A 24,965-nucleotide genomic window follows, 5' to 3' on the forward strand; every position below is an offset into this window, starting at 1 on the left:
TGTACAGGAGGAGACGGCAGTAACTTGGGTCACTAGGGGCTGTACAGGGGGAGACGGCAGTAACTTGGGTAACTAGGGGCTGCACAGGAGGAGACGGCAGTAACTTGGGTCACTAGGGGCTGTACGGGGGGGGGGCGGCAATAACTTGGGTCACTACGGGTTGTACAGGGGGAGATGGCAGTAACTTGGGTCACTAGGGGCTTACAGGGGGAGACTGCAGTAACGTGGGTCACTAGGCGCTGTACAGGGGAGGCGGTAGTAACTTGGGTCACTACGGGCTGTACAGGAGGAGACGGCAGTAACTTGGGTCACTAGGGGCTGTACAGGGGGGGATGGCAGTAACTTGGGTCACTAGGGGCTGTACAGGGGGGACGGCAGTAACTTGGGTCACTAGGGGCTGTACAGGGGGAGACGGCAGTAACGTGGGTAACTAGGGGCTGTACGGGGGAGACGGCAGTAACTTGGGTCACTAGGGGCTGTACAGGAGGATACGGCAGTAACTTGGGTCACTCGGGGCTGTACAGGAGGAGACGGCAGTAACTTGGGTCACTAGGGGCTGTACAGGGGGGGACGGCAGTAACTTGGGTCACTAGGGGCTGTCCAGTGGGAGACGGCAGTAACTTGGGTCACTAGGGGCTGTACAGGGGGAGACGGCAGTAACTTGGGTAACTAGGGGCTGTACAGGGGGAGACTGCAGTAACTTGGGTCACTAGGGGCTGTACAGGGGGAGACGGCAGTAACTTGGGTCACTAGGGGCTGTACAGGGGGAGACGGCAGTAACTTGGGTAACTAGGGGCTGTACAGGGGGAGACTGCAGTAACTTGGGTCACTAGGGGCTGTACAGGGGGAGACGGCAGTAACTTCGGTCACTAGGGGCTGTACAGGGGGGGACGGCAGTAACTTGGGTCACTAGGGGCTGTCCAGTGGGAGACGGCAGTATCTTGGGTCACTAGGGGCTGTACAGGGGGAGATGGCAGTAACTTGGGTCACTAGGGGCTGTACAGGGGGAGACTGCAGTAACTTGGGTCACTAGGGGCTGTACAGGGGGAGACTGCAGTAACTTGCGTCACTAGGGGCTGTACAGGGGGAGACGGCAGTAACTTGCGTCACTAGGGGCTTCACAGGGGGAGACGGCAGTAACTTGGGTCACTAGGGGCTGTACAGGAGGAGACGGCAGTAACTTGAGTCACTAGGGGCTGTACAGGAGGAGACGGCAGTAACTTGGGTCACTAGGGGCTGTACAGGGGGAGATGGCAGTAACATGGGTAACTAGGGGCTGTAGAGGGGGAGACTGCAGTAACTTGGGTCACTAGGGGCTGTACAGGTGGAGACGGCAGTAACATGGGTAACTAGGGGCTGTACAGGGGGAGACTGCAGTAATGTGGGTAACTAGTGGCTGTACGGGGGGGGGGGGCAGTAACTTGGGTCACTACGGGCTGTACAGGGGGAGACGGCAGTAACTTGGCTCACTAGGGGCTGTACAGGGGGAGACTGCAGTAACATGGGTAACTAGGGGCTGTACAGGGGGAGACTGCAGTAACTTGGGTAACTAGGGGCTGTACAGGGGGAGATGGCAGTAACATGGGTAACTAGGGGCTGTACAGGGGGAGACGGCAGTAACTTGGGTCACTAGGGGCTGTACAGGGGGGGACGGCAGTAACTTGGGTCACTAGGGGATGTACAGGGGGGGACGGCAGTAACTTGGGTCACTAGGGTCTGTCCAGTGGGAGACGGCAGTAACTTGGGTCACTAGGGGCTGTACAGGGGGAGACGGCAGTAACTTGGGTAACTAGGGGCTGTACAGGGGGAGACTGCAGTAACTTGGGTCACTAGGGGCTGTACAGGGGGAGACGGCAGTAACTTGGGTCACTAGGGGCTGTACAGGGGGAGACGGCAGTAACTTGGGTCACTAGGGGCTGTACAGGGGGAGACTGCAGTAACATGGGTCACTAGGGGCTGTACAGGAGGAGACGGCAGTAACTTGGGTCACTAGGGGCTGTACAGGGGGGGACAGCAGTAACTTGGGTCACTAGGGGCTGTCCAGTGGGAGACGGCAGTATCTTGGGTCATTAGGGGCTGTACAGGGGGAGACGGCAGTAACTTGGGTAACAAGGGGCTGTACAGGGGGAGACTGCAGTAACTTGGGTCACTAGGGGCTGTACAGGGGGAGACGGCAGTATCTTGGGTCACTAGGGGCTGTACAGGGGGAGATGGCAGTAACTTGGGTAACTAGGGGCTGTACAGGGGGAGACTGCAGTAACTTGGGTCACTAGGGGCTGTACAGGGGGAGACTGCAGTAACTTGGGTCACAAGGGGCTGTACAGGGGGAGACGGCAGTAACTTGGGTCACTAGGGGCTTCACAGGGGGAGACGGCAGTAACTTGGGTCACTAGGGGCTGTACAGGAGGAGACGGCAGTAACTTGAGTCACTAGGGGCTGTACAGGAGGAGACGGCAGTAACTTGGGTCACTAGGGGCTGTACAGGGGGAGATGGCAGTAACATGGGTAACTAGGGGCTGTAGAGGGGGAGACTGCAGTAACTTGGGTCACTAGGGGCTGTACAGGAGGAGACGGCAGTAACTTTGGTCACTAGGGGCTGTACAGGGGGGGACGGCAGTAACTTGGGTCACTAGGGGCTGTCCAGTGGGAGACGGCAGTATCTTGGGTCACTAGGGGCTGTACAGGGGAGATGGCAGTAACTTGGGTCACTAGGGGCTGTACAGGGGGAGACTACAGTAACTTGGGTCACTAGGGGCTGTACAGGGGGAGACGGCAGTAACTTGGGTCACTAGGGGCTGTACAGGAGGAGACGGCAGTAACTTCGGTCACTAGGGGCTGTACAGGGGGGGACGCCAGTAACTTGGGTCACTAGGGGCTGTCCAGTGGGAGACGGCAGTATCTTGGGTCACTAGGGGCTGTACAGGGGGAGATGGCAGTAACTTGGGTCACTAGGGGCTGTACAGGGGGAGACTGCAGTAACTTGGGTCACTAGGGGCTGTACAGGGGGAGACTGCAGTAACTTGGGTCACAAGGGGCTGTACAGGGGGAGACGGCAGTAACTTGCGTCACTAGGGGCTTCACAGGGGGAGACGGCAGTAACTTGGGTCACTAGGGGCTGTACAGGGGGAGACGGCAGTAACTTGAGTCACTAGGGGCTGTACAGGAGGAGACGGCAGTAACTTGGGTCACTAGGGGCTTCACAGGGGGAGACGGCAGTAACTTGGGTCACTAGGGGCTGTACAGGAGGAGACGGCAGTAACTTGAGTCACTAGGGGCTGTACAGGAGGAGACGGCAGTAACTTGGGTCACTAGGGGCTGTACAGGGGGAGATGGCAGTAACATGGGTAACTAGGGGCTGTAGAGGGGGAGACTGCAGTAACTTGGGTCACTAGGGGCTGTACAGGAGGAGACGGCAGTAACTTTGGTCACTAGGGGCTGTACAGGGGGGGACGGCAGTAACTTGGGTCACTAGGGGCTGTCCAGTGGGAGACGGCAGTATCTTGGGTCACTAGGGGCTGTACAGGGGAGATGGCAGTAACTTGGGTCACTAGGGGCTGTACAGGGGGAGACTACAGTAACTTGGGTCACTAGGGGCTGTACAGGGGGAGACGGCAGTAACTTGGGTCACTAGGGGCTGTACAGGAGGAGACGGCAGTAACTTCGGTCACTAGGGGCTGTACAGGGGGGGACGCCAGTAACTTGGGTCACTAGGGGCTGTCCAGTGGGAGACGGCAGTATCTTGGGTCACTAGGGGCTGTACAGGGGGAGACTGCAGTAACATGGGTCACTAGGGGCTGTCCAGTGGGAGACGGCAGTATCTTGGGTCACTAGGGGCTGTACAGGGGAGATGGCAATAACTTGGGTCACTACGGGTTGTACAGGGGGAGATGGCAGTAACTTGGGTCACTAGGGGCTTACAGGGGGAGACTGCAGTAACGTGGGTCACTAGGCGCTGTACAGGGGAGGCGGTAGTAACTTGGGTCACTACGGGCTGTACAGGAGGAGACGGCAGTAACTTGGGTCACTAGGGGCTGTACAGGGGGGGATGGCAGTAACTTGGATCACTAGGGGCTGTACAGGGGGGACGGCAGTAACTTGGGTCACTAGGGGCTGTACAGGGGGAGACGGCAGTAACGTGGGTAACTAGGGGCTGTACGGGGGAGACGGCAGTAACTTGGGTCACTAGGGGCTGTACAGGAGGATACGGCAGTAACTTGGGTCACTCGGGGCTGTACAGGAGGAGACGGCAGTAACTTGGGTCACTAGGGGCTGTACAGGGGGGGACGGCAGTAACTTGGGTCACTAGGGGTTGTCCAGTGGGAGACGGCAGTAACTTGGGTCACTAGGGGCTGTACAGGGGGAGACGGCAGTAACTTGGGTAACTAGGGGCTGTACAGGGGGAGACTGCAGTAACTTGGGTCACTAGGGGCTGTACAGGGGGAGACGGCAGTAACTTGGGTCACTAGGGGCTGTACAGGGGGAGACGGCAGTAACTTGGGTAACTAGGGGCTGTACAGGGGGAGACTGCAGTAACTTGGGTCACTAGGGGCTGTACAGGGGGAGACGGCAGTAACTTCGGTCACTAGGGGCTGTACAGGGGGGGACGGCAGTAACTTGGGTCACTAGGGGCTGTCCAGTGGGAGACGGCAGTATCTTGGGTCACTAGGGGCTGTACAGGGGGAGATGGCAGTAACTTGGGTCACTAGGGGCTGTACAGGGGGAGACTGCAGTAACTTGGGTCACTAGGGGCTGTACAGGGGGAGACTGCAGTAACTTGCGTCACTAGGGGCTGTACAGGGGGAGACGGCAGTAACTTGCGTCACTAGGGGCTTCACAGGGGGAGACGGCAGTAACTTGGGTCACTAGGGGCTGTACAGGAGGAGACGGCAGTAACTTGAGTCACTAGGGGCTGTACAGGAGGAGACGGCAGTAACTTGGGTCACTAGGGGCTGTACAGGGGGAGATGGCAGTAACATGGGTAACTAGGGGCTGTAGAGGGGGAGACTGCAGTAACTTGGGTCACTAGGGGCTGTACAGGTGGAGACGGCAGTAGCATGGGTAACTAGGGGCTGTACAGGGGGAGACTGCAGTAATGTGGGTAACTAGTGGCTGTACGGGGGGGGGGGGCAGTAACTTGGGTCACTACGGGCTGTACAGGGGGAGACGGCAGTAACTTGGCTCACTAGGGGCTGTACAGGGGGAGACTGCAGTAACATGGGTAACTAGGGGCTGTACAGGGGGAGACTGCAGTAACTTGGGTAACTAGGGGCTGTACAGGGGGAGATGGCAGTAACATGGGTAACTAGGGGCTGTACAGGGGGAGACGGCAGTAACTTGGGTCACTAGGGGCTGTACAGGAGGAGACGGCAGTAACTTGGGTCACTAGGGGATGTACAGGGGGGGACGGCAGTAACTTGGGTCACTAGGGTCTGTCCAGTGGGAGACGGCAGTAACTTGGGTCACTAGGGGCTGTACAGGGGGAGACGGCAGTAACTTGGGTAACTAGGGGCTGTACAGGGGGAGACTGCAGTAACTTGGGTCACTAGGGGCTGTACAGGGGGAGACGGCAGTAACTTGGGTCACTAGGGGCTGTACAGGGGGAGACGGCAGTAACTTGGGTCACTAGGGGCTGTACAGGGGGAGACTGCAGTAACATGGGTCACTAGGGGCTGTACAGGAGGAGACGGCAGTAACTTGGGTCACTAGGGGCTGTACAGGGGGGGACGGCAGTAACTTGGGTCACTAGGGGCTGTCCAGTGGGAGACGGCAGTAACTTGGGTCACTAGGGGCTTCACAGGGGGAGACGGCAGTAACTTGGGTCACTAGGGGCTGTACAGGAGGAGACGGCAGTAACTTGAGTCACTAGGGGCTGTACAGGAGGAGACGGCAGTAACTTGGGTCACTAGGGGCTGTACAGGGGGAGATGGCAGTAACATGGGTAACTAGGGGCTGTAGAGGGGGAGACTGCAGTAACTTGGGTCACTAGGGGCTGTACAGGAGGAGACGGCAGTAACTTTGGTCACTAGGGGCTGTACAGGGGGGGACGGCAGTAACTTGGGTCACTAGGGGCTGTACAGTGGGAGACGGCAGTATCTTGGGTCACTAGGGGCTGTACAGGGGAGATGGCAGTAACTTGGGTCACTAGGGGCTGTACAGGGGGAGACTACAGTAACTTGGGTCACTAGGGGCTGTACAGGGGGAGACGGCAGTAACTTGGGTCACTAGGGGCTGTACAGGAGGAGACGGCAGTAACTTCGGTCACTAGGGGCTGTACAGGGGGGGACGCCAGTAACTTGGGTCACTAGGGGCTGTCCAGTGGGAGACGGCAGTATCTTGGGTCACTAGGGGCTGTACAGGGGGAGATGGCAGTAACTTGGGTCACTAGGGGCTGTACAGGGGGAGACTGCAGTAACTTGGGTCACTAGGGGCTGTACAGGGGGAGACTGCAGTAACTTGGGTCACAAGGGGCTGTACAGGGGGAGACGGCAGTAACTTGCGTCACTAGGGGCTTCACAGGGGGAGACGGCAGTAACTTGGGTCACTAGGGGCTGTACAGGGGGAGACGGCAGTAACTTGAGTCACTAGGGGCTGTACAGGAGGAGACGGCAGTAACTTGGGTCACTAGGGGCTGTACAGGGGGAGATGGCAGTAACATGGGTAACTAGGGGCTGTACAGGGGGAGACGGCAGTAACTTGGGTCACTAGGGGCTGTACAGGGGGAGACGGCAGTAACTTGGGTCACTAGGGGCTGTACAGGGGGAGACTGCAGTAACATGGGTCACTAGGGGCTGTACAGGAGGAGACGGCAGTAACTTGGGTCACTAGGGGCTGTACAGGGGGGGACGGCAGTAACTTGGGTCACTAGGGGCTGTACAGGGGGAGACTGCAGTAACATGGGTCACTAGGGGCTGTCCAGTGGGAGACGGCAGTATCTTGGGTCACTAGGGGCTGTACAGGGGAGATGGCAGTAACTTGGGTCACTAGGGGCTGTACAGGGGGAGACTACAGTAACTTGTGTCACTAGGGGCTGTACAGGGGGAGACGGCAGTAACTTGGGTCACTAGGGGCTGTACAGGGGGAGACGGCAGTAACTTGGGTAACTAGGGGCTGTACAGGGGGAGACTGCAGTAACTTGGGTCACTAGGGGCTGTACAGGAGGAGACGGCAGTAACTTCGGTCACTAGGGGCTGTACAGGGGGGGACGCCAGTAACTTGGGTCACTAGGGGCTGTCCAGTGGGAGACGGCAGTATCTTGGGTCACTAGGGGCTGTACAGGGGGAGATGGCAGTAACTTGGGTCACTAGGGGCTGTACAGGGGGAGACGGCAGTAACTTGGGTCACTAGGGGCTGTACAGGAGGAGACGGCAGTAACTTCGGTCACTAGGGGCTGTACAGGGGGGGACGCCAGTAACTTGGGTCACTAGGGGCTGTCCAGTGGGAGACGGCAGTATCTTGGGTCACTAGGGGCTGTACAGGGGGAGATGGCAGTAACTTGGGTCACTAGGGGCTGTACAGGGGGAGACTGCAGTAACTTGGGTCACTAGGGGCTGTACAGGGGGAGACTGCAGTAACTTGGGTCACAAGGGGCTGTACAGGGGGAGACGGCAGTAACTTGCGTCACTAGGGGCTTCACAGGGGGAGACGGCAGTAACTTGGGTCACTAGGGGCTGTACAGGGGGAGACGGCAGTAACTTGAGTCACTAGGGGCTGTACAGGAGGAGACGGCAGTAACTTGGGTCACTAGGGGCTGTACAGGGGGAGATGGCAGTAACATGGGTAACTAGGGGCTGTACAGGGGGAGACGGCAGTAACTTGGGTCACTAGGGGCTGTACAGGGGGAGACGGCAGTAACTTGGGTCACTAGGGGCTGTACAGGGGGAGACTGCAGTAACATGGGTCACTAGGGGCTGTACAGGAGGAGACGGCAGTAACTTGGGTCACTAGGGGCTGTACAGGGGGGGACGGCAGTAACTTGGGTCACTAGGGGCTGTACAGGGGGAGACTGCAGTAACATGGGTCACTAGGGGCTGTCCAGTGGGAGACGGCAGTATCTTGGGTCACTAGGGGCTGTACAGGGGAGATGGCAGTAACTTGGGTCACTAGGGGCTGTACAGGGGGAGACTACAGTAACTTGTGTCACTAGGGGCTGTACAGGGGGAGACGGCAGTAACTTGGGTCACTAGGGGCTGTACAGGGGGAGACGGCAGTAACTTGGGTAACTAGGGGCTGTACAGGGGGAGACTGCAGTAACTTGGGTCACTAGGGGCTGTACAGGAGGAGACGGCAGTAACTTCGGTCACTAGGGGCTGTACAGGGGGGGACGCCAGTAACTTGGGTCACTAGGGGCTGTCCAGTGGGAGACGGCAGTATCTTGGGTCACTAGGGGCTGTACAGGGGGAGATGGCAGTAACTTGGGTCACTAGGGGCTGTACAGGGGGAGACTGCAGTAACTTGGGTCACTAGGGGCTGTACAGGGGGAGACTGCAGTAACTTGGGTCACAAGGGGCTGTACAGGGGGAGACGGCAGTAACTTGCGTCACTAGGGGCTTCACAGGGGGAGACGGCAGTAACTTGGGTCACTAGGGGCTGTACAGGGGGAGACGGCAGTAACTTGAGTCACTAGGGGCTGTACAGGAGGAGACGGCAGTAACTTGGGTCACTAGGGGCTGTACAGGGGGAGATGGCAGTAACATGGGTAACTAGGGGCTGTACAGGGGGAGACGGCAGTAACTTGGGTCACTAGGGGCTGTACAGGGGGAGACGGCAGTAACTTGGGTCACTAGGGGCTGTACAGGGGGAGACTGCAGTAACATGGGTCACTAGGGGCTGTACAGGAGGAGACGGCAGTAACTTGGGTCACTAGGGGCTGTCCAGTGGGAGACGGCAGTATCTTGGGTCATTAGGGGCTGTACAGGGGGAGACGGCAGTAACGTGGGTAACTAGGGGCTGTACAGGGGGAGACTGCAGTAACTTGGGTCACTAGGGGCTGTACAGGGGGAGACGGCAGTATCTTGGGTCACTAGGGGCTGTACAGGGGGAGATGGCAGTAACTTGGGTAACTAGGGGCTGTACAGGGGGAGACTGCAGTAACTTGGGTCACTAGGGGCTGTACAGGGGGAGACTGCAGTAACTTGGGTCACTAGGGGCTTCACAGGGGGAGACGGCAGTAACTTGGGTCACTAGGGGCTGTACAGGAGGAGACGGCAGTAACTTGAGTCACTAGGGGCTGTACAGGAGGAGACGGCAGTAACTTGGGTCACTAGGGGCTGTACAGGGGGGAGATGGCAGTAACATGGGTAACTAGGTTCTGTAGAGGGGGAGACTGCAGTAACTTGGGTCACTAGGGGCTGTACAGGTGGAGACGGCAGTAACATGGGTAACTAGGGGCTGTACAGGGGGAGACTGCAGTAACGTGGGTCACTAGGGGCTGTACGGGGGGGGGGCAGTAACTTGGGTCACTACGGGCTGTACAGGGGGAGACGGCAGTAACTTGGCTCACTAGGGGCTGTACAGGGGGAGACTGCAGTAACATGGGTAACTAGGGTCTGTACAGGGGGAGACTGCAGTAACTTGGGTAACTAGGGGCTGTACAGGGGGAGATGACAGTAACATGGGTAACTAGGGGCTGTACAGGGGGAGACGGCAGTAACTTGGGTCACTAGGGGCTGTACAGGAGGAGATGGCAGTAACTTGGGTCACTAGGGGCTGTACAGGGGGGGACGGCAGTAACTTGGGTCACTAGGGTCTGTGCAGTGGGAGACGGCAGTAACTTGGGTCACTAGGGGCTGTACAGGGGGAGACGGCAGTAACTTGGGTAACTAGGGGCTGTACAGGGGGAGACTGCAGTAACTTGGGTCACTAGGGGCTGTACAGGGGGAGACGGCAGTAACTTGGGTCACTAGGGGCTGTACAGGGGGAGACGGCAGTAACTTAGGTAACTAGGGGCTGTACAGGGGGAGACTGCAGTAACTTGGGTCACTAGGGGCTGTACAGGAGGAGACGGCAGTAACTTGGGTCACTAGCGGCTGTACAGGGGGGGACGGCAGTAACTTGGGTCTCTAGGGGCTGTCCAGTGGGAGACGGCAGTATCTTGGGTCATTAGGGGCTGTACAGGGGGAGACGGCAGTAACTTGGGTAACTAGGGGCTGTACAGGGGGAGACTGCAGTAACTTGGGTCACTAGGGGCTGTACAGGGGGAGACTGCAGTAACTTGGGTCACAAGGGGCTGTACAGGGGGAGACGGCAGTAACTTGGGTCACTAGGGGCTTCACAGGGGGAGACGGCAGTAACTTGGGTCACTAGGGGCTGTACAGGAGGAGACGGCAGTAACTTGGGTCACTAGGGGCTGTACAGGAGGAGACGGCAGTAACTTGGGTCACTAGGGGCTGTACAGGGGGAGATGGCAGTAACATGGGTAACTAGGGGCTGTACAGGGGGAGACTGCAGTAACGTGGGTCACTAGGGGCTGTACGGGGGGGGGGGCAGTAACTTGGGTCACTACGGGCTGTACAGGGGGAAACGGCAGTAACTTGGCTCACTAGGGGCTGTATAGGGGGAGACTGCAGTAACATGGGTAACTAGGGGCTGTACAGGGGGAGACTGCAGTAACTTGGGTAACTAGGGGCTGTACAGGGGGAGATTGCAGTAACATGGGTAACTAGGGGCTGTACAGGGGGAGACGGCAGTAACTTGGGTCACCAGGGGCTGTACAGGAGGAGACGGCAGTAACTTGGGTCACTAGGGGCTGTACAAGGGGAGACGGCAGTAACTTGGGTAACTAGGGGCTGTACAGGAGAAGACGGCAGTAACTTGGGTCACTAGGGGCTGTACGGGGGGGGGCGGCAGTAACTTGGGTCACTACGGGCTGTACAGGGGGAGAGGGCAGTAACTTGGGTCACTAGGGGCTGTACAGGGGGAGACTGCAGTAACGTGGGTCACTAGGCGCTGTACAGGGGAGGCGGCAGTAACTTGGGTCACTACGGGCTGTACAGGAGGAGACGGCAGTAACTTGGGTCACTAGGGGCTGTACAGGGGGGGGGGGCGGCAGTAACTTGGGTCACTAGGGGCTGTACAGGGGGAGATGGCAGTAACATGGGTAACTAGGGGCTGTACAGGGGGAGACGGCAGTAACTTGGGTCACTCGGGGCTGTACAGGAGGAGACGGCAGTAACTTGGGTCACTAGGGGCTGTACAGGAGGAGACAGCAGTAACTTGGGTCACTAGGGGCTGTACAGGGGGAGACGGCAGTAACTTGGGTAACTAGGGGCTGCACAGGAGGAGACGGCAGTAACTTGGGTCACTAGGGGCTGTACGGGGGGGGGGGGCGGCAATAACTTGGGTCACTACGGGCTGTACAGGGGGAGATGGCAGTAACTTGGGTCACTAGGGGCTTACAGGGGGAGACTGCAGTAACGTGGGTCACTAGGCGCTGTACAGGGGAGGCGGCAGTAACTTGGGTCACTACGGGCTGTACAGGAGGAGACGGCAGTAACTTGGGTCACTAGGGGCTGTACAGGGGGGGGGGGCGGCAGAAACTTGGGTCACTAGGGGCTGTACAGGGGGGGATGGCAGTAACTTGGGTCACTAGGGGCTGTACGGGGGGGACGGCAGTAACTTGGGTCACTAGGGGCTGTACAGGGGGAGACGGCAGTAACATGGGTAACTAGGGGCTGTACAGGGGGAGACGGCAGTAACTTGGGTAACTAGGGGCTGTACAGGGGGAGACTGCAGTAACTTGGGTCACTAGGGGCTGTACAGGGGGAGACGGCAGTAACTTGGGTCACTAGGGGCTGTACAGGGGGAGACGGCAGTAACTTGGGTAACTAGGGGCTGTACAGGGGGAGACTGCAGTAACTTGCAGTAACGTGGGTCACTAGGGGCTGTACGGGGGGGGGGGGCGGCAGTAACTTTGGTCACTACGGGCTGTACAGGGGGAGACGGCAGTAACTTGGGTCACTAGGGGCTGTACAGGGGTAGACTGCAGTTACGTGGGTCACTAGGCGCTGTACAGGGGAGGCGGCAGTAACTTGGGTCACTACGGGCTGTACAGGAGGAGACTGCAGTAACTTGGGTCACTAGGGGCTGTACAGGGGGAGACGGCAGTAACTCGGGTCACTAGGGGCTGTACAGGGGGGGACGGCAGTAACTTGGGTCACTAGGGGCTGTACGGGGGGGACGGCAGTAACTTGGGTCACTAGGGGCTGTACAGGGGGAGACGGCAGTAACTTGGGTGACTAGGGGCTGTACAGGGGGAGACGGCAGTAACTTGGGTCACTAGGGGCTGTACAGGAGGAGACGGCAGTAACTTGGGTCACTAGGGGCTGTACAGGGGGGGACGGCAGTAACTTGGGTCACTAGGGGCTGTCCAGTGGGAGACGGCAGTAACTTGGGTAACTAGGGGCTGTACAGGGGGAGACTGCAGTAACTTGGGTCACTAGGGGCTGTACAGGGGGAGACGGCAGTAACTTGGGTCACTAGGGGCTTCACAGGGGGAGACGGCAGTAACTTTGGTCACTAGGGGCTGTACAGGAGGAGACGGCAGTAACTTGGGTCACTAGGGGCTGTACAGGAGGAGACGGCAGTAACTTGGCTCACTAGGGGCTGTACAGGGGGAGATGGCAGTAACATGGGTAACTAGGGGCTGTACAGGGGGAGACTGCAGTAACTTGGGTCACTAGGGGCTGTACAGGAGGAGACGGCAGTAACTTGGGTCACTAGGGGCTGTACAGGTGGAGATGGCAGTAACATGGGTAACTAGGGGCTGTGCAGGGGGAGACTGCAGTAACGTGGGTCACTAGGGGCTGTACAGGGGGGGACGGCAGTAACTTGGGTCACTAGGGGCTGTACAGGGGGGGACGGCAGTAACTTGGGTCACTAGGGGCTGTACAGGGGGAGACGGCAGCAACTTGGGTCACTAGGGGCTGTACATGGGGAGACTGCAGTAACATGGATCACTAGGGGCTGTACAAGGGAGGTGGCAGTAACTTGGGTCACTAGGGGCTTCACAGGGGGAGATGGCAGTAACTTGGGTCACTAGGGGCTGTACAGGGGGAAACGGCAGTAACTTGGGTCTCTAGGGGCTGTACAGGGGGAGATAGCAGTAACGTGGGTCACTAGGGGCTGTACAGGGGGAAACGGCAGTAACTTGGGTCACTAGGGGCTGTAGAGGGGGAGACTGCAGTAACGTGGGTCACTAGGGGTTGTACAGGGGGATACGGCAGTAACTTGGGTCACTAGGGGCTGTACAGGGGGAGATGGCAGTAACTTGGGTCACTAGGGGCTGTAGAGGGGGAGACGGCAGTAACTTGGGTCACTAGGGGCTGTAGAGGGGGAAACGGCAGTAACTTGGGTCAGTAGGGGCTGTAGAGGGGGAGACGGCAGTAACTTGGGTCACTAGGGGCTGTACAGGGGGAGACTGCAGTAACTTGGGTCACTAGGGGCTGTACAGGGGGAGACTGCAGTAACTTGGGTCACTAGGGGCTGTAGAGGGGGAGACGGCAGTAACTAGGGTCACTAGGGGCTGTACAGGGGGAGACGGCAGTAACTTGGGTCACTAGGGGCTTCACAGGGGGAGACGGCAGTAACTTTGGTCACTAGGGGCTGTACAGGAGGAGACGGCAGTAACTTGGGTCACTAGGGGCTGTACAGGAGGAGACGGCAGTAACTTGGCTCACTAGGGGCTGTACAGGGGGAGATGGCAGTAACATGGGTAACTAGGGGCTGTACAGGGGGAGACTGCAGTAACTTGGGTCACTAGGGGCTGTACAGGAGGAGACGGCAGTAACTTGGGTCACTAGGGGCTGTACAGGTGGAGATGGCAGTAACATGGGTAACTAGGGGCTGTGCAGGGGGAGACTGCAGTAACGTGGGTCACTAGGGGCTGTACAGGGGGGGACGGCAGTAACTTGGGTCACTAGGGGCTGTACAGGGGGGGACGGCAGTAACTTGGGTCACTAGGGGCTGTACAGGGGGAGACGGCAGCAACTTGGGTCACTAGGGGCTGTACATGGGGAGACTGCAGTAACATGGATCACTAGGGGCTGTACAAGGGAGGTGGCAGTAACTTGGGTCACTAGGGGCTGTACAGGGGGAAACGGCAGTAACTTGGGTCTCTAGGGGCTGTACAGGGGGAGATTGCAGTAACGTGGGTCACTAGGGGCTGTACAGGGGGAAACGGCAGTAACTTGGGTCACTAGGGGCTGTAGAGGGGGAGACTGCAGTAACGTGGGTCACTAGGGGCTGTACAGGGGGAGATGGCAGTAACTTGGGTCACTAGGGGCTGTAGAGGGGGAGACGGCTGTAACTTGGGTCACTAGGGGCTGTAGAGGGGGAAACGGCAGTAACTTGGGTCAGTAGGGGCTGTAGAGGGGGAGACGGCAGTAACTTGGGTCACTAGGGGCTGTACAGGGGGAGACTGCAGTAACTTGGGTCACTAGGGGCTGTAGAGGGGGAGACGGCAGTAACTTGGGTCACTAGGGGCTGTACAGGGGGAGACGGCAGTAACTTGGGTCACTAGGGGCTGTACAGGGGGAGACGGCAGTAACTGAGTCACTAGGGGCTGTAGAGGGGGAGACGGCAGTAACTTGGGTCACTAGTGGCTGTACAGGAGGATATGGCAGTAACTTGGGTCACTGGGGGCTGTACAGGGGGAGACGGCAGTGACTTGGGTCACTAGGGGCTGTACAAGGTGAGGCGGCAGTAACATGGGTCACTAGGGGCTGTACAGGGGGAGATGGCAGTAACATGGGTCACTAGGGGCTGTACAGGGGGAGATGGTAGTAACTTGGGTCACTAGGGGCTGTGCAGGGGGAGACGGCAGTAACTTGGGTCACTAGGGGCTGTACAGGGGGAGATGGTAGTAACATGGGTAACTAGGGGCTGTGCAGGGGGAGACGGCAGTAACGTGGGTCATTAGGGGCTGTACAGGGAGAGACGGCAGTAACGTGGGTCACTAGGGGCTGTACAGGGGAAGATGGTAGTAACTTGCTGTGATCTTTCTTTCTGCAGCTGTGTGCAAGCGACGGTCTTGAAAGTATCAAGAAATTGCAATACGCAGCTTAGTAGACGTTTGCAGAACTTTTCATTGTATAAGTACCTTAAGGCTGCATCCATGCGGGCGGGTGAGATATAGGTCAGAGAAAATCCGACTCATACTCTTTTAACCTGCAATTTTTAGGCTTTTGAACTTTGAAAATGTGCAGTTCACATCTCTGTACAAGACTTTTTCACTACATTTCATGTTCTAATAGTTGAAACGAAAAAAAAAAACCATCACACTCGCGTGCAAATCACTTGGCCTGCGAGTGCGTTGCAGTGTTTTTCACTCTCCTATAGGAAATAATTGACGATTTTTGCAGTGGAATCGCCCCAAAATAGGACATGATGCAATTCTTCGATCTCATATTTTCAGTGTGAGTGAAAAATTGATCATATAAAGTAACCCATTGTAAATAATGTTTTGGTTTTTTTTCTCGTGCGTGAGTTCTGTGCGTCTCGCAGTCACACAGAACACGTATGTAAATATCGCTTGTGTATATGCAGCCTACAGAGGTTTTCCCCCTAGGATAGGGGATAAATGTCTGATCTCTGGGGATATGACCACCGGGAACCCTAGTGATCCCAAGACCAACGCATTCTGAATGCCTTCGTGAAAGGAGTGGCGGTGTGCATGCATGACCACCGCTCCATTCAGCTTTAGGGGGTGGAGGGAGATCGATGCACTTAGCGGTCTCCCTCAGTACCGTAGATGTGGATGGGACAGAGATCACGCATGTACACCACCATATTCACATGGGGCATTTGGGGCGTGTCATTCTTGGGATCACTGATGGTCCCAGGGGTCAAACCTCCATCTTTTGGGCAGGGATACATTTTTTTTTAATGGGAAAATTTTAAAAGCAGAGAACTTCTTTAAACTTCTTCATCAGCGCCCTCTCCCCATTCCTCTGTAACCCTTCTGGTCTCTCTTTTTGGTTCTAGATGCGGATCTTGAGTTTGGCACCGTGCAGTGGGGAGACAGTGGCCTCTATTACTGCCTTGTTGCTGTCTCTGATGATCTGGAAGGCAAAAATGAGGATCGTGTAGAAGTCCTTGTAATGGGTAAGTACTACAGTTCAGTCCTGATATACAGATGGGAGCAGCGGTCAGTTGTAATGCAGGTCATGTCTAGACAGCGTGCGCTCCCTGCTATCAGCTCTCCGGCCAAGCGATGGATTTTATGCTTACCTAAAACTCATAATTCTTCCGAAAAGTAAACGATGGTATCATTTACATGCAACGATTAGCGCTCAAAAGACATCGTTTGAGTGAATTTTGAGCGATAATCGTTGCGTGTAACTGGGCCTTTAGAGGCTGTGGCCTTGGGACTCTGTGAACGGCTGCAGATTGAGAGGAAGTAGTCTGAATCTGTAGTCTATTTAACCACATTTGTGTGTATTTGAATCCAGTGTATTGTTCTGTTATCTATAAATACTACAACAATACAAGGTCTCATACAGCTACATTGTATTAAAAATGAAATTAACTAATGACCAATGAAAGTAAGAGAAGAAAAAATTGTAATGGTCCTTACGGCTAAAATTAGTAATGTCTCTAAAGGGTTAAAATGTACTTGGGGGTCTGAGTTCTGCACCAAATATATGTACTTCAAGCACAATTTAAAACTCTACAATAAAAAAGTGATATTTTCAGGAGGACTTTCCAACTTCTTAAAGGGGTTGTCCCGCGCCGAAACGGGTTTTTTTTTTTTTTAACCCCCCCCCCGTTCGGCGCGAGACAACCCCGATGCAGGGAGGTAAAGAAAGCTCACCGGAGCGCTTACCTGAATCCCCGCGCTCCGGTGACTTCTCTACTCACCGCTGAAGATGGCCTCTTCCTCCGTGGACCGCAGCTCTTCTGTGCGGTCCATTGCCGATTCCAGCCTCCTGATTGGCTGGAATCGGCACGTGACGGGGCGGAGCTACACGGAGCTACACGGAGCCCCATAGAAGACTGCAGAAGACCCGGACTGCGCAAGCGCGGCTAATTTGGCCATCGGAGGGCGAAAATTAGTCGGCACCATGGAGACGAGGACGCCAGCAACGGAACAGGTAAGTATAAAACTTTTTATAACTTCTGCATGGCTCATAATTAATGCACAATGTACATTACAAAGTGCATTATTATGGCCATGCAGAAGTGTACAGACCCACTTGCTGCCTCGGGACAACCCCTTTAACAACATTTAATTTTTAGGTCCAAAATTCAGTACTGATTAATTTCATAATGTGGGGGTTCGGAGATCCCATTTATTTTTATATAAAATGCTGAAAATCCATGACTTCTCTTCAGCTACATGATGCGGTTGTGGCTGCTGATTGCCACCACTAGAGGGAGCTCACTGCAGACAGATTTATTATTCAGCGTGAGCTGGAAATCTCCTTGTGCATTGAGCTCCCCCCTAGTGGTGGCCACAGGCAGAATTTTATCATTTTTGTGTATGACTTTGCAGGCTATTTGGAGCTCTTTTTCAGAGAAAATCAGACCTTTATAAATATCTATTATGAAAGTAGTCGGCACAGAATCTATATTATTCTATATTCCAAATATAATGGAAACAAACAGAACCCTTGTCAAACGGGCACCAAAGTGATGTCTACTTTACTAGTGATGGAACGGTTCCATTTGTTTTGCTTCGGGGGTTCCATCACAATTGCATTCTTGGCACCTGTGACGGAACCCCAGACAGAATCCAAAAGCATACTGAAAAGTGCAGCGTGGGAACGCAACCTTAGAATATATATGCTTGACGGATGGCTAAAATGTGTTCTGACAAAAGCGAAAGATAATCGATCAGTCTGAACGTGATCTGACAACGAACACTTCCCATTCAGTTTCTAGAGGACTAAGAATCCTCGTCGGCTCGTTCGTTTAGCGTTGCGGTTAAACCCTTGCTGTTCGGTCTCTCGCACAGGCAAGGCGAAGACTGAATAAGAAGTGAACGATTCTTGTTGAACGAGTCAACGATGAATCAGCCGTGTAGACAGGCTGCGCGAACGAGCTAGTGGTGATGTCTCCGGCACGTTCGCTTGTGCAAATGACAACCGTGCAGCGTAAAAGCGGCATTAGTGGAAACAATGAAGATGATGGCGGTGCGCACAGTAGCATCGTGAAGATACTATTGTGCGCACCTGTACATTTAGCAAGGCCACATTCACGGGAGTTGGAGACTCTTTGCGAAGCGTGTTAGGCAGCCCCCATTATAGTCAATGGGTGCCGTTGATGTCCTAGGATGGACCCGTTTAGGCAGAGATCCCATTTTCCTGCTAGCGTAATGGAGAACCAGAAGCTGGAACGCAGATGTGACCTTAAGCAGCATCAAGCAAACATGAAAGGGTTCCCTAATGACGTCCGCAGGATTCCCTAAATCCGGTAATTACACCGGGGACTGCCTTTATCAATGAAGGAGGAGGAACCATGAGATATTCTGCGCTCCGCTGAGATGAATGTTCTGCGTGTCGGCCTGGCTTGGAGGTATAATTTCAGCTTAAATGCAGTACTTAAAATGTAATTCATTTAGGAGGAAATCATTACTGCAGCTGGTGACTGAGGGACTATTAAACTTTTAATATTTGCACCTCTTGGGAATACGCCGCAGCTGTGAGTGCAGCGTCTCTCACAGATATTTCCGGTGTTTTGACGTATCTGGGATCTCCGGTGTCTAGATACAGAATTATAACAAGCAGCGTTTTCATAAGTAATTAGAGCAATAATTAACCCCATCGCCCCCTCTGGTGACATAATAATGGATGAGGGTTAATTGCAGAATAATTCGGTATACTGGAATTCAATGGGCGCGAGATACAGGATATGGTCAGAGAGCAGGCACGGGGATATGGATGCAGTATAATGTATAGATGGTCATATATGTGTCATTTAATAAATTCAAGAGCAAACAAATGTCTGCCTCCTTTTCCTAAATGTATCGGTCACTATGATTTGTTGGTGCCGATATGCATATGGGGTTGTGCAAAAAGTATTTGCCCCCTTCTAGATGTCACAGAGAATAGTTTCTGACCTTAATCAAAATGTTAGATTAGATAATAACTGTGAGTATAGATGTAACACTTTTGAGTTTGGGCTCCTTCACACGGGCGTATTTGGGCACAATACACAAAACAAGAACGCATTGATTTCAAAGGGTTTGTTCACATTTCCGTATTTTGCTTGCACATTTCGGTCATGTATAAAAAAAAAAGTAGCGTGCTCTACTTATGTGCACATTTACGTACCAAGGGTCCCTATAGAAGTCAATGGGAGGTGCGCAATACACAAGGAGATGCGGAATACGCTGCGTAATTCCGCTGTGAAAAGAACATATCTGGAGCACATTAGCCATTTCAAGCGGTGGGTCCTGTTTATCGCACGCAAATAAACATGCCCTGCAGACGGAAAAAGTACAGTAAAATACGCCGATACGCGTCCAAAAAAAGCATAGTTCGTGCCGCAAAAATGCAGCAGTGAGGCGTGCACAAATGCGCATCCACTTGTGTGACGGACCCTTAGGCCTCATGTCCACGGGGAAAATCAGGCCCGCTCCGGTTTCTCCATGGAGAATCCGGAGCGGGTCCCTCCTGCCCCGCGGACATGAGGGCTGAAAATGAGAATAAGGCCTTAGTCAGACGGGCGTTTTTTTAGCGCGATTTGCGGATCGCATGACGGATGCGCATCCGCAAATCGCGTGACCGGTGCCCGAAAATCTGCTCCTAGCCGCGTTTCATTAGAAACGGGCCGGAGCTGTCCAGCGCATTGCATTCAATGGAGACGGCAATAGAGCCGCCTCCATTTAAAGCAATGCGCTGCGGGCGAGCCCGGGATGAATTGTCGGTAAGGGCTTAAATATATAAGCCCTTACCTGCAATTCATCCTAAAATGTGTTAAAATAAAAAAAAATTGTATACTCACCTTCTCCCGGCAGCCGGAGCTCCGCGCGGCCGTCCTGCAGTGGGTGTGAAGGGTGTGTGAGTCAGACCTGCCCCCTGATTAGCTCAGCGCTGAGCCAATCAGAGGCATGCCTCACTCACACCCATTCATGAATTCATGAATGGATGTGAGTCAGACCTGCCCCTGATTGGCTCAGCGCTGAGAGGCAGCAGTCACTCACCCATTCATGAATTCATGAATGGGTGTGTGAGTGAAACCGCCCTCTGATTGGTCAGGGCTGTGACCAATCAGAGGCAGATCATTCAGCAGGCGGGGATTTTAAAGCCCCGCCGGCTGAATAGTGCCGAGAAGCAGTTCAGGAGAACTGACAGCGGCCGCGGCTGGACTCCGGCTGCAGCGGAAAGGTCAGTATACAATTTTTTTTTATTTTAACACATTTTAGGATGAATTGCAGGGAAGGGCTTATATATTTAACCCCTTCCCGACAATTCACCCCGCGCACGCCGGCATCCCATTGCTTTCAATGGAGCGGCTGTATTGCCGGCTCCATTGAATTCAATGGGCAAACATCGTTCTTCTCTGTCACAGCTGTTACAGCTGTGGCAGAGAAGAATGATTTGTCTTCTATATGTTCTCAATGGGGTCGGCGCTGCTGCCACCGGCCCCATTGAGCGCATATACAGAAGAGAACAGGAATCGCAGATCGCAGATAGGTGCGATCTGCGATTTCTGTTCTATAATTTATCGGACGAGCGCATAAAAAGCGCTCATGTGTCCGATACCATTGCAAAGCAATGGTTTTAAAAAATCGCCGGACGCATGCTCATGCGCAAATCGCGCAAGAAAACGCCCGTCTGACTAAGGCCTAAATAAGAATAAACTTACCTCCCGCCCGCTCCCGATCTCCTTTTCGCCGCAGCGTCATCTTCTCTCCGTCGCGACCGGATCTTCTTTCTTCGGCTCGGCGGATGCGCAGGATGACGTCGGTGACGTGCCCCGCGCATGCGCCGGCCCGAAGAAAAAAGATCCGGCCGCAACGGAGAGAAGATGGCGCCGCGGCGAAGAGAAGAACCGGAGCGGGTGAGTAAATTCCGATTTTTGTCTCCCGCGGATCCGGACGGCTTCCATAGGCTTCAATAGAAGCCCGTGGGAGCCGTCCCCGCGGGAGACCCGCGCGAAAATGGAGCATGGTCCAGATTTTTTCATGCTCCATTTTTTTTAAAATCCCTTTTATTGACGATCCGCGGGTATTTATCTACCCGCGGGTGGTCAATGCATCCCTATGGGACGCGGATCCGCGTGCAGGAGAAGAGTTAAAATCCGCTGCGGATTTTAATTCTTCTTTTGCCCGTGGACATGAGGCCTTAGGCCGCAGGCAGATGAGCGGATTTGCATTTTGGAAATCCAGAGCGGCGTCCGCCTCCGAATTCTGCGGCAAATACCGCCTTTAGCATGTATGGCTAAATGTGATTTCCTCTACTCGAGCGATTTGCGACTGCGATTTTCCGCTTGCGGAGGAGAAGTCGCAGCATGCTTCTGTTCTGTGCGACTTCCACACAGACGGCTTCCATTGAAGTCACCACTCTGTGGTCCTTTTGCAATCATCATTGCGGTAAGGTCGCGGGACCCGCGTCATCGCCTAGCGATGTCACGGCACAAGCTGTATTGCGCATGTGCGCCAGCTGGCACATCCGCAGAACAGATTATGAAGATGGCGGACAGGTATGCAGGGGTCACCGCCCGGGCACAGCGTCGAATTCCGCTGCGGGATCCAGCCTGGCTGTGTGTAAAGGTATCTTTAGGCAATTTCGGGCATTGGCCTTCCTCTGTACATACATGCTCACTAGTCAACGTCACTTCCCTAACTACCAGGCGATTGTCGACACTGCAAACAGGCAGTCGTTCATAGATGAATGACTGCCTGTTTACACGGACTGATGTCCTGCCGCTCCGCCTCCATTCTCTAAACGATTATTGCTCCTGTGGACAGGGAATAACTTGTAATTCTGGTACAACCTCTTTAAAGAATGCTAGCAACCCCCTTAAGTTGTCCTGTGACAATGTATAATTGGACGTCCCTTTCTGGCAGCTGCCGGTACCGGGCTCGGCATTGACCGGGCTCACGCAGCGTTCGGTAATCCTTTCTCCCTCCTCTGTAGGATTTCACGTGACGCGCTCACGGAGTAATGCGCGCTCCATCCTTCGCCTCGTACCCATACGTCACAGAAAGCAGATGCAAATAGCAAATCTTAAGCAAACACGCCACGTTCATCTGCTGTAAAGGATGGCGTTCATTCCACTGCGGATGCGAACACAGAAAGGTCGGGGAGATGACAATGTTAGTAAATCATCACGGCTCCGCCGCATTGTTCATTTGGCCGCAAATTAATTAGACAGGAATAACAGATGCTGCCTCCTGACATTCTCCCGTCATCGGATTGAATTAGGAAAACAAGAGAGAATGGGGATGGGGGGGATATGCTCTGCTAGGTACATTCATAGGTAATAAAGGGGAAGGGTATTTAAAGGGGTAAACCCATTTTAACAACCTCATTTGCAAATTCTTATAGAGTTGGGAGCGGAGAGCAGCTTCCAAGTACGTCTTTTTGTCTGGAGGACGTGGCTCATCTGTGCATTATTTAAAGAGTCACTCCGGCGAATATACACTTTTTAATCCCTGCCCTTCTCACCTGATTGTGTATCATATTCCTATATATATTGCAATTGCTTCCATGCTGCCTGATGCTTATCAGTACCATCTTAATGTAAAGATTTCTCCCTGATAGAAACTGTACCATCTCTGCCTGCTGGGAGGACACTGTAATTATCACTACTCAGTATAGTTACCTAAATAAGCTACAGACCATAATTCTATAGTCAGGGGAATAAACTGTTATCTCCTTCATTCTGTCTGACAGAAACCTCTAATTATCCGCAGTAATTGTGATAGGAGTTTCTGTGCCCCCCTCTAAAGAGCTTGTGTGGTATGGCCCATCACATAGGGATTATGCTGACTGAAAAATTGATCTTCTGAGAACACATAAAGTTAAGTGAATCTCAGGTGGGAGAATGAGATCATATGACCCACCTGAAGAGAAGGACTCCAGGAAGTTTCCGATAGAAAGGGAATAACTAACCAAGCAGGCAGGTAGGATCTATTAGGGGTTGATCCAGGGAACAGTCTGACTGCCATTAGGGAGTCGGGAAGGAATTTTTTCCCAAAAGGGCTAATTGGCTTCTGCTATTGGGTTTTTTTGCCTTCCTCTGGATCAACAAAACAGGAGGCTAGACAGGCTGGACTACATGGACATTGTCTTCATTCAGCCTTACGAACTATGTTACTATGTTAAGCTAATACTAGTTGACTTATATACACTGGGGGGAGGGGGGAGGGCTAGCGACTAGAGATGAGCGAGCGTACTCGGAAAAGCACTACTCGCTCGAGTAATGTGCTTTATCTGAGTATCGCTGTGCTCGGGTCTGAAGATTCGGGTGCCGCTGCGGCTGACAGGTGAGTCGCAGCGGGGAGCAGGGGAGAGCGGGCGGGAGAGAGGGAGAGAAAGATCTCCCCTCCGTTCCTCCCCGCTCTCCCCTGCAGCTCCCCGCTCCGTGCCGGCACCCGAATCTTCAGGGACGAGCACAGCGATGCTCGGATAAAGCACATTACTCGAGCGAGTAGTGCTTTTCCGAGTACGCTCGCTCATCTCTACTAGCGACATAATGAGCGAAAAAAAAAGCTGTGTCATACATCATTTCTCCTGTGGCGGCGCTACAGGGATATTAAACAGTTTCTTCCAGGTTTCACACAGATGGTACCTGAATGCAGCTGCAGGACAACTATTGTCCATGATGTTTATGAGAAACTATCAGGCTGTTATTACACAAACGCTCCCGTATTTGTGTATGTACAATTTGCACACGCGGTACGCAGAGAATAAAACCTATTGATTTCAATGGGTTCGTTCACATTTCTGTATTTTGTGTGCGCAGTCTGCGGGTGGACGAGGTTTTGTTGTAACCTCGTTAATAGGCTTAACTATAGGTTGACCAGCATCGTTTTGTCATTATTGGCCATGATTTTTGTGTATTTTTGATTTACATAATGTCAGTTTTCTCTTTTTTTCTTCTCCCAGTCGTAATAAAGTTTATATTGTTTTGTACTCTGTGTGCGCTAATGTTCGATGAGTACTTTGGTCTGATTCTACATTTACATAAACTGTCTCCAATCTTTAGCTCTCCAGCTGTGGTGAAACTACAAGTCCCAGCATGGTTTACATAGTGGTTCCTCTATGGTCACAGAGGCCATAGTAATAAGGAGCCATTCGGAAAATTACTAATCATGTCTGTAAACCTCAAATCCTGAATGTGTGTGTGGGGGAGGGGGGGGAAGCTACCCTGGACATAAAAATTCACAACGCTCCACCAATTTATTCAGCTTAGAGGCGGGAAAAGCGTCAGGATGGAGAAGATGCTAATAATGCTGGTCTACGGAAAGCCACAAGCGGCTGTCTTGTTGTGATAAGACCACTTATCTTCCTGGCCGGACGGCGAGCGGAGCGTGGTGTACGAGTATCTAGTTCTGTTCCAGGAGGCTCATTAATAATGAGAGCTGCCGTCAGGTTGTCACCCGTCAGCTGAGTCTTCTTGTGTCACCGGTTGTCACTGAAGTAGTGTCACGGATTACAACAGGGCGGCTCGGCTTCAAGGGATGTTCCATAGGTTGCAACCATGTGGCCCACAACATATACTGAAAAACTCTTTACAGGCAGTCATCGTCTTGCAAACAACATGGCTTCTGTAGGCTTCTTCTTAAGTTGACTTTGTATGTAATTTGGAACAGGTGCATTTTTTAAGCAACCCCAGTCAAAAAATGTTTATTTTTTTAGTTTAGGATAGCATAGGGAAGGGTGCATGCAGAAAACTGAGCAACGGATCGGCCCGTGTAAACAGGCAGTTGTTCATCTATGAATGACTGCCTGTTTATTGTGAAGAGGAGCAGCCGGTCTAAAGCGATCACCTGCTTGCTTCGCCTCCGTTCACTAGTG

At 53.8% G+C, this 24,965-nt stretch overlaps 1 protein-coding gene across 2 annotated transcripts in view; it reads left to right on the top strand.

Moving 5' to 3' along the window:
- ILDR2 (immunoglobulin like domain containing receptor 2) overlaps positions 1–24,965 on the top strand; it is a 234,264-nt gene that overhangs the window by 92,668 nt on the left and 116,631 nt on the right. For both annotated transcript variants that reach the window (XM_066598554.1, XM_066598553.1), the window contains exon 3: positions 15,979–16,098. In XM_066598554.1, the coding sequence (XP_066454651.1) occupies positions 15,979–16,098 (120 nt within the window). The remainder of the gene's footprint in view (positions 1–15,978; positions 16,099–24,965) is intronic.

The sequence above is a fragment of the Eleutherodactylus coqui genome, chromosome 4, assembly GCF_035609145.1.
Source record: "Eleutherodactylus coqui strain aEleCoq1 chromosome 4, aEleCoq1.hap1, whole genome shotgun sequence".
Taxonomy (NCBI): Eukaryota; Metazoa; Chordata; class Amphibia; order Anura; family Eleutherodactylidae; genus Eleutherodactylus; species Eleutherodactylus coqui.